The sequence below is a fragment of the Emydura macquarii genome, unplaced genomic scaffold (assembly GCF_026122565.2).
Source record: "Emydura macquarii macquarii isolate MOO-44397 ecotype Brisbane River unplaced genomic scaffold, CSIRO-AGI_Emac_v2 contig_1348, whole genome shotgun sequence".
In the NCBI taxonomy this organism is placed as follows: Eukaryota; Metazoa; Chordata; order Testudines; family Chelidae; genus Emydura; species Emydura macquarii.
The window spans coordinates 5,905,069-5,914,893 of record NW_027131485.1 but is presented as its reverse complement, the minus strand read 5'-3'; the positions used below and the strand labels follow the sequence as shown (position 1 = coordinate 5,914,893).

Here is a 9,825-nt window from a genome sequence, read left to right as displayed (position 1 = left end):
TGCCTTGGGGAACTGGGAGCTATTGGAAATGTCGACCAGGTATCACAAAGCAGCCACAGATGGCAACCTGGATCTTTTGAAAGAAGCCACCAAAAAAGATCTCAATACCGCAGATGAAGATGGGATGACGCCTACCCTTCTGGCAGCTTACCATGGGTACCTGGAGGCAGTGGAAGTCATATGTAGGAGAGGGTAAGTATAGCAGTGTTTGGTCTCCCAAAGCCTGTAGGACAAAATTATAGTTAGTAATTGGCCTCCATTCATGCAAATTGTGGAGCAAATAGATCATTCCTTGTTGTCTAAATGACTTGGATGTGGTGCTGGGGTTACGATGGTGGAGATGGGAATGAGACTTAACATTTAAACAAATATTTGTAGTTTGTTTTATACCTTGTATCAGTAGCTTCTCCATTTCAGTTTTGCTGACTTAGGCCCTGATACTGTAAACTGCTCCTGTATTCTTGTTGAGCCCCATTGACTTTAATGGGGCTACAAGGGCCTACTTTTATGGAGCAGCTTCCACAATTAGCGCTGTAGAAAACAGGAGATTGACTTCAGTGGGAGTGGGGGATCACACTCTTTGTTTTAATATTCCTTTGAAACTGACCCAATAGAGAAATGCCTCTTGATAAGTCAGGAGCAGCAAACAATACATTTTATCAAAACTTTAATGCCACTTGTTTCCAAAGTGCAGATATATTGTAAATTTAAATACCTAACAACCTCATAGTGATTTTCAGAAGGAAACCAGAATTGTGGGTTAGAGATGATTGAACACAAAATTATGATTTCTCTGCTGTTGATAGTATTAGAAACAGCTTGGATAGCACTCAGTGCTGTTGTTGGATTTTTAGTTAGGATTCTTGCAGACTGAAAAGGAATTAAATATTGAGTAAACCTCAAGGAACTTTCTCTACTTTGTAGCAGTAATATTTCTCATTCTAATTATTACATGTACAAATACTAAAAGTAACTTACAAAAAAGTCACTCCCTCCTCTAGATTATCCACGGTATTCGGTCTCCTCTGAGTCTGTCTTTTAGGCTCTGATCCTGCAATTTGATTCAGCAGAGGATATCTTTTTTCCAGTGCTGGGTCCCAGTGAAACAAATGTTCTTTCTAGTATGAGAGGGAAATTAAATGGGTTTATATCTTCATTTGAGGTACAATAAACCAGAGAAAAGATCAGAAAACCAATGAAAAATTAATAGTTATTTAGACTTGTTTTTCTTAAAGACAGAATGTCAACTACGGAATACAAATGGGTTCTGTGCATGGTAAAGTGTAACAGCTGAAGATTCCATTTTGCTCATTGATCTTAGGTGTGGCAGTAGTAACACTTTACTACCCATAAATGAGACCTTTAAACTGCGTGGTTATTGCTATAACCTTAGGAGAAGCAAAAATAGAGGGCCAGATCATGAGCTGCTGTAAATTGAAGTAGCTCCACTGAAGTTACTGAAGTCAGCAGAGCTACATCAGTTTATAGCAGCTGAATTTTTGGCCCATAATGTTTAGAAGATGGAAGAAAAGGAGCAACCCACAGAGAAAAAGAAGATAAGATGATCTTTTCCTAGGTTCCAATGCCAAACTTCCACAAAACTGTTTTTTCTTTTCATTTTTAATCTGATGTCTTTTTAATTTAAATCAGCTTGAGACAGGACAACTTTGGGATGCTGTTGTCACCGAAAGCCTCAAACAGTTGTTCTAGCTTTCAGGAAACCATCATCCAGTTTAACCTGAGATTCCCTGAGTTTATAGATACTCCACAGTGACTCACAGAGAACTGTACTAGTCTGAAAAATATCTGTTCAGAAGATGCTGAATTTTGGAAGATTTTAAAACAAGGCTCCAGTCGGATGGCATTTTCTTGACTGCAATTTTTTTTTTATAATTTCTAATAATCCTCTTATTCTTGAAGCAGAGCAGTTTTCTACAGTTTCCTGACAAAGACACTCACATATGCTGGAAGTTTTTCCTCAGAATAGCTGCAAACTTTCTGGTTCTGATGCTTGGAACGTATTCATACTAAAGTAAAACAAAACAACAGTAATAATGAGCCATTGTCATCTTCATTGCACTTTGCCCTCACAGTCACTAAGGGGATGATTGTGTCTGGCTCCTGTGCACTGCACAAGTGGAGGAGAAAGCAAGAAAGCTTTCCCACTATTTGCAACCCCAGTTGCTGGGAGAATCAGCTTCCTTTGAGTTATCAGGCCCACTGCTTCCTAATGTCCAGGAGTGCAAGAGAGCCCAAAGAGGACAAACCCATAAGCACGTGCCTAATTTTATCCATAGTCCTATTGAGCTGAGTAAGAATCAGGGCCCAGCTTGCAAAGTGCTTTGAGATGCTAGGATGGAAGACATCAGATGGAAAAGAAATTACAAATGACCGATGGCTAAAATTATGGACGTAGGCGACCACCTTTTTAATAACATCACAATAAGAGAAAGGATGGCCTCAGATGCATGCTAGTCTTACTGGGTTTAATTCTCTACTTCACCACAGGCTTCCCTTGGGACCATGGGCAAGTCATTTAGTCTCTGTGCTTCATTCCCTAGCTGTAAAATGCCAGAGAACGATGCCTGCTGGAGATTTTGCGATGATACGAGCTCTTTTATTCATATTAGATGAACCATGCACTGAACTACAAAAGTTGGGGCAAAGTGTGACCACACTGATAACTCGATTTTTGTGAGTCTTTTTATCTTCTGAGCCACTGATAATATAATTTAAGTCTGCCAAATATGAGGAAAAAATTCAGTTTTTTCTAATATATAGACATCAGGTTTGTGTGAAATTAATGCAAGAGGGAGAGAGAAACTATAGTTTTTCACCGGCTTTAAAGTCAAATGAATGGATGTGACAATTTTATTTTCAAATGAGTTTCTGCTTTTAAAAACCCAGGGGCAAAAACAGCTTAAGAACAACAAAGGAGCTGAAGAAAAATTATAGCTTCTGTCTGAACTATGTTTAATTGCGGTGAAGACAAATGTGTAAAGTCAGGGCTTTGTTTCTAATAATTTACCTATTAACTATCATAAAAGTTGCTGCCATGGACACTGTAAATATGTATTGAGGCAGTCAAACACAGTAGTCTTAGTCCATTGTGCCTGCATTTTACATTCAAAAGGAAAGGCTCATCAATAGTTCTTAAAAACATTTTGCATGAAATCTTGGTCCCATTCAATTCAATGGGAATTTTGCCATTGACTTCAATGGGGCTAGGATTTCACTGAATCTAATTTAGGGTCTGATCCTATGTCCACTGAAGTAAATGGTAACACTCTCTGAAGTGTCCATCTGAGATACCATTCCTGACCAGCTTCCCCTTGCTTGGGGAGGAGAATGGTAATTTATTGCTGGCCTGTACCAGGCATTACACTCATGTGTTGGCTCAGTCATACTGGCTGGCTTGTTGGCAGGTACAACTGCCGTCAACCACTCCCCACACCTCTGTTCACGGGGATTAGTAAACAAACATGCAGTCCTGGAGCCAAGATCTGGAAAGCCCACACCAGAGAGCAAAGGAGGGGACTTATGCCAATGTATGGGCCTGTAGTTCAAGCCACATTTTAGCCCTAAGAGTTTGCCCAGCACAACTGAGAGAGTTGGTGTTAAGGCTGGGATTAGAGCTCAGGCCACACGTACAGGCACGTTCAGCCCTGGTGTAAGCTGGTGCAATGCCATTAAAGACAACGGAGATGCACCCGCTTGTCTTCAATGGAGCTGCATCCCCACTTACAGCAGGGCCCTGAATTTGGCCCTGGATCATGGTTCATTCCCATTGCATTGAGTGCTATGTTTGAATTGCGTTTTGACATGCCCACCTTACTCCTATTTTGCTTTTCAGTGGTGACCCTAACAAGTGCGACATCTGGGGGAACACTCCTCTCCATCATGCTGCTTCTAACGGTCACATCCACTGCGTCTCATTCTTGATTAACTTTGGTGCGAATATATTTGCTCTGGATAATGATCTGCGCACTCCCCTGGATGCAGCTGCCAGCAGGGACCAGCATGAATGTGTCAGACTCCTAGACAAAGCCGCTACCGAACAGACTGTAATGAATCCCAAAAGAGTCGCCAGACTCAAGGCACAGGCCCCAAGGAATGCAGAGAAACAAATCAAAGAATGTGAAAAGCGCCAAGAGAAACACCAACATGAAATGACCAAGAATTATAACAAAGAGAAGTATGGATCAATGAGTTCTGCCAGTGGGACAGCCTCCAGGACAAAACTGTCCAATTTCTTTATTCCAAATACATTGGGCTCTTTCCCCAAAAATTTGAAAGACACCTTCAGGATGAAGACAAAAAAGAAAGATGAATACACAGGTGATCAGGAAGAGCAAAGCAATGGCAAAGAAAATGACAGGGCTGGGCGAACTACTGTAATGGATGTTTTCAGTGAAAAAGATGAAGATGAATTACATAATGACTCTAAAGGGAAAAATATTTCCGAAGATGACAGCCAGCAGGAGCAGGTGTCAATTTTCAAACGGCCAGGTCTTGGCAATATTGTGTTTAGAAGGAATTTGGCTGCAGGAATAAATGCTGAAGAGATGTTCTCTGAGAGAGAAGAACTAAGTTTTAAAATGCCAAATGAGTTTTATGGACACACAAGAGCTGAGAACGCTAGTGAGCTTGACACTGAAAATGATCTCGATGTCCCTTGGAATGAGGATGAAATTGGATGGGATGATGATGAAGCAGAGAGCACCCCTCTTGAGGTATTTTTGGCATCACAAAATCTGAATGAGTTTGTTCCTGTCTTCTTGAGAGAGAAGATTGACTTAGATGCCCTCATGCTATGTTCTGATGAAGACCTACAGAGCATACAAATGCAGCTGGGCCCAAGGAAGAAAGTCCTCAGTGCAGGAGATAGAAGAAAGCAGGCCCTGGAGAAACCTGGAAAGCTTGTAGATACTCGCTTATAAATAAATGTGCCTGCTGCAATAACTGTGCATTAATTCATTATCCTTTTTCTGTTTTAAAGCCATATACGGTTCTTTTCTGGCATCTTCCAGGGGAAAAGGCAAAGAGGTTACCAGCTGATTAAGCATGCACAATGGGTCCAATAAAGAACATCAGTAGAATGGATGACTTTTAGAGCCTGACAAAAAGAGAGTATGCAGATTGGTAACAAGAAAAAGAAATAGTTCCAGGGTTAAATCTTTCCCACCTAAAGCTCATGCTAGGTATACCTTGTTTTTATAGTCTTAATGATTTAAAATATTAGTGATAGTGTGATGAGGTGTACCAGAGGGCCTAAATAGGCCTGCTGGAGGCCTCAGGGTCTTCACACCCTGCCCTAGAAAAGGAGCTGGGTCCTCCAGGCCTGCCTAGAGAGGCTGCAGGGAGGCAGCCAATCAGACCGCAGTAGGTCCACTTAAAAGTAGCTTCAGGGCCAGAGTAGATCAGTTGCTGTCTGGAGCCAGAAGGGTGAGGAAGGAGAGGAGTTGAGATCTTCAGCCCTGAGGTAAGGCTGAAGTGGAAGGTAATATGTGCTCCAAGGAATAGCAGCAGCAACTATTACAGCAAGCAGCACATGGCTGCTATTTATAGGGTTCCTAGTTTGGGACTCTCAGTTGTGGGTGGGCCCAGGTCCCCCCATGGGCCACTGGCAGGGTAGCTGAAGCCCCAAGAAGAGGATAAGACTTGTTTAGAGGCCCAAGTAAAGGACAGGACTTAGAGTCTCCAGAGAGAAAGCCCTTAGGGCACTGCTCTATTCCAAGGCAGACACGGACTTAAAGCTAGCTCAGAAGAGGCTGATGTTAGAGCCCAGAGATAGGGCTAAAGACACTAACAAGGGCACAGGGACAGGTCCTGTTGGGCCTTTTACCCCAGAAGGTGTTTGTTTGTTCCTTCATGTGTTTAGACTGTGTGAGACTTGGCTGGAGGGCTGAGCCACTGAAGACTCACCTGATGGGGGTGACAACCGACAGGGAGCACCGCAAGCAGAGAGTGTGCAGCTTTGCACCCATTCGACAGGAGGCATTCAGGAGAGGTGAGTGTCCCCTGCACAGACAGCCAGTTACATAGTCTTCCCTGCATTCCATAACCAATCCACCAAAAGGCATTTCCAACAGCCAGAGATCTTTGATTTTCTGTATCACAAAATAAGATAGTGTTCAGCCTCTAAATAGATAGATGCAAGGTGTCTTCACTGACACTGTTTGAGAACTGGGTGCTTGATTCTGATTTTGACTGTATCTATTGACTCTATAACAGGTCCTGAATGAACATGGTTCTTTGTGCCAAGAAGTTTCATATTCTCGTCAGTTATGTTTTCTTACTGTTCTAGTGATGTTTTTTTTTAAATAGTGAAACTGCTGCCAGAGAAACGTCTCTGCAGAGACTCCTTTATAGTGCAAATAGTCTGGTGTGGAGCGAACTGGTGCACACCTTCCTCCACCGCCTCCGAGGGCTCCGATATGACCGGCAGCTATTTTATCTTCACCCAAGAGGTCTTCCGCTAGACCTTTCTGAGCTGCCGGTCTTCTATCAGGACCTCCTCCAGACCTGGAGACTGGTCTCAGCAACCAGGTCCATGGCGGCTGCCGAGGAGGCGGATCTCCTCGCAGAGCCCCTGCTACATAATCCCCATCTCGGTGTGCAGGTGGTGGAGTCCCTCCCAGTGCACCAGAGGCTGGTCCTGGCAGGCATCACCAAGATCAGAGACCTCCTGGACTACGACTGGGGGGACTGGGTGAGCCCCAAGTGCTGGGTTGGCGCACGGCGCATACTCCAGGAAGTGAAGGCAGTCTTACTGCCTGCTGCTCAGGCCTACCTCGAGTAGGTCCTGAGGGAGGGTGCTCCCCACAGGCCATCCAGATCTTATCATCGGGCTCCTGCCCTGTGAGCCCCCACAGCCACCCTCTCCGCACACCCCAAGCCAGCTGCAGGATTTGTAGCCGGTGCACTTCCAAATCGCACCCTGGCTACATCTATACACACACATGCTCCACACTCTCCATTTCCTCACCCTCATGTCCGCCCCGATACCAAGTGGTGGGATCTTTTACCACCTGTCGAGGGTGAAGAAACCCGGTGGCTAATCTGTATTCCACCTTGGTTGCACGGTCCACCGGGGATATTGGCTGGCGGCTCCTTCATGCAGCTGTGAGCACCAGCGTTTACCTGGCACGGTTCACCCTCGTCCTGAAGCCTGTCCCTTTTGTGGCATGAGGGAGACCCTGGCACATGTCTATCTGGAGTGCGCCAGGTTGCAGCCCCTATGCCGGTTCCTCCAGAACCTCCTCCTGAGGTTCTGTCTGCACTTCTCCCCCCACCTTCTGATCGATGCGCACCTCATCCCCATGACCCCACAAAGTCACGGAACCTCCTTGTCAACCTCCTCCTCACCTTGACCAAAGTAGCTATCTACAGCACCAGGGAGAGGATATTGGCTGAAGAGGTGCTCTGCAACTGTGGGACCTATTTCCGTTCCTCCTTCTGATCATGCATCCGGACAGAGTTCCTCTGGGCTGTGTCTGCTGACTCCTTAGCTACTTTTGAGGTGCTGTCCAAGGTTCTCTGCTCGGTGTCCCCACTCAGGTTCCCTCTATTTAGCCCTTTGACCTTCACGCCTGTTCCTGTTTTTTCATTTGTTGTCCCCTGTAATCAGTAGCTCCTCCCATCAGGCTGTGGGAGGGGCTTTTAGCTGTTGGTGGGCTTGCACCCACCCACTTCCCAAAACCCAAATGGTAGATGCGATTGCTCAGAGGATTAGATCTTCAATAGGACTGTTGGTGCAGGGTCCCTTAGGGAGCCAGGGCTGTGTGATGAGAGTTAATCCCTCCTTTTAACCCCTTTTGCACTTGTTGGACCTCACTCTGTGAGCCCTGAAGTCAACTGGACCCAATGGCTTTTCGGGAGCTGCCAAAGTCTGACAGATTTTTCAAAGCCACAGAGTATTTAAAGGCTCAGTTACTCATTAATGGGACCATTGACTCTAAATCCCATAGGTGGCTTTCAAAATCTCAGCCTGTACATAAAGAAGTGTGCTATTGCTCAGCAGTGATCCTAATAAACACATCCATCCAGCAATGGTCTGGACCAGTGGTCCCTCCAGCCCATTATCCTGTCTTGATAGTGGCTGGTGCTTGATGCTTCAAATGGAATGAACAGAACAAGGCAATGATCAGGTGATCCATTCCCTGTCATCCAGTCTCAGCTTCTGGCAGTCAGAGGATTAGGAACATCCAGAGCATGGAGTCGCATCCCTGATCATCTTGACTAATATCATTGATGGACCTATCCTCCATGAACTTTTCTAATTCTTTTTTGAACCTTATACTTTTATATTGCCATTGTGGACACTGGCACCTGTTTTTAATCTGACACTTTTCATGATTCTCTCTCTGCTTCCTCCTCCTGTTCCTGAGTTTGTTGAAATAACATCTTCTTGCCACTGTTAGTTTTCCTCCATGGAAGGCAATGTGTTGATGAGTCAACACTTCTTTCTGTTAGACAGTTGTTCTGGAGTTCCATGCTGTGCAACCTACAATAGCTGCAGTGCCCAGAACATTAATTAAACCAGACAGCATTTTTTTCCACATAAAAAAACCTAGTAGGTAATTAACAAAGTTCTTAACAAAGAAAGAAAAAGGATTTCGAAAATAATTATGTGCTTGAAAGCATCCTAGCTGAGCCATTTGACAAGAGAGTCTCGGAGGGCCAAATCCTGTCATTCTTAGTCAGGCAAATTGATTTAAAAACTTAGTGGGTTTTACCTGAGTACAGACAGCTGGAGTAGGCCCAGATTACCCTCTTCTTCCTGATTTACCTGTGAAACTCCACCTGCATTCACTTTGCCAGATGGCTGGAATCCAGTTACAATTTGCAATCATTACTCACTCTACCCTCAGGCTTGGCTCCCCACACACACATTACTGGTGTTTATTTAGGACTCGCTCACCACATCATCGACCCATCCATGTATGAAGCCACTAAAAATGGAACTGCTACATGACCACAGAACAGTCCTCAGTAATTCTATGCTGATTTGTTGCCTATTTTTTACTGGAGTCTTTGTAGAAATAACCAGTCTCTGTACTGCACAGTTAAAATATAGCTAACAAGAAATTGGACCAGAGTGCGATGTAATTGGTATAACATGGCTCTTTGGGCCAAATTTTTAAAGGTATGTAGACGCTTAAAGAGGCAGATGGCACTTCAATGGGATTTTCAAAAGCAGTTATGTGCATCTTTAAGCACGTTAAGTACCTTTAAAAATCTGATCCTTTGCGTTTCCACTTGTAAATCTACTTTATTGTTACTACTTTTTGAGGATCAGTGATAATTCCTAATGGTGCAGACAGAAAAATCCTATGTGGGGGCTGACTGCCTGGATGCACATGATAAAGTTCTTTCATTTTAAATAATAATAAAAAAAAGACAACCCCAATAAAACTTTTCTTGAAGCAATTCCCTTGAAGAATGACACCTTTGATGAGTGGCTTCTGCTGTAGGACAGCCATCTGTTTATGTGCTACAATTTGGAGGGTGGGTTTTAGCTCTTATTAAACTTGCAGCGTCATTTCCTGAAGCTATTTCATAAGCAGCTCTCCTTGTTCAAACAAAGCCTCTGCCAATTCACAAGTCTTTTTAGTTGGCCCAAAATTTGACCAATTAGTAAAAATGACAGACATTTATATAGCGCCTTTCATCTAGAAGGACTTTATACACTGCGGGTAAAAATATCCAGTCAAATCTATGCCCGCATGATTATTTGTTGTGTGTGTGTGTGTGTGTGTGTGTGTGTGCGCTGGTGTGCTCAGCCCTATATAGCATACAGAAGCAGTGGCCCCTTCCCCACTG

General features: G+C 44.1%; 1 protein-coding gene across 1 annotated transcript; it reads left to right on the top strand.

Moving 5' to 3' along the window:
• ANKS4B (ankyrin repeat and sterile alpha motif domain containing 4B) lies at nucleotides 1-4,951 on the top strand. Its single transcript, XM_067551489.1, has 2 exons — nucleotides 1-192; nucleotides 3,854-4,951. The coding sequence occupies exons 1-2, from the start codon at nucleotides 29-31 to the stop codon at nucleotides 4,938-4,940; spliced, it is 1,251 nt and encodes a 416-aa protein (XP_067407590.1). The 5' UTR covers nucleotides 1-28; the 3' UTR covers nucleotides 4,941-4,951.
• The last annotated feature ends 4,874 nt before the right edge of the window (nucleotides 4,952-9,825 follow it).

Bases quoted from the DNA above. Each gene is read 5' to 3' on its own strand.
- ANKS4B (XM_067551489.1), top strand. From the start codon at position 29: ATGTCGACCAGGTATCACAAAGCAGCCACAGATGGCAACCTGGATCTT. The intron at 193-3,853 runs GTAAGTATAGCA...TTTGCTTTTCAG, and splicing joins GAAGTCATATGTAGGAGAGG to TGGTGACCCTAACAAGTGCG.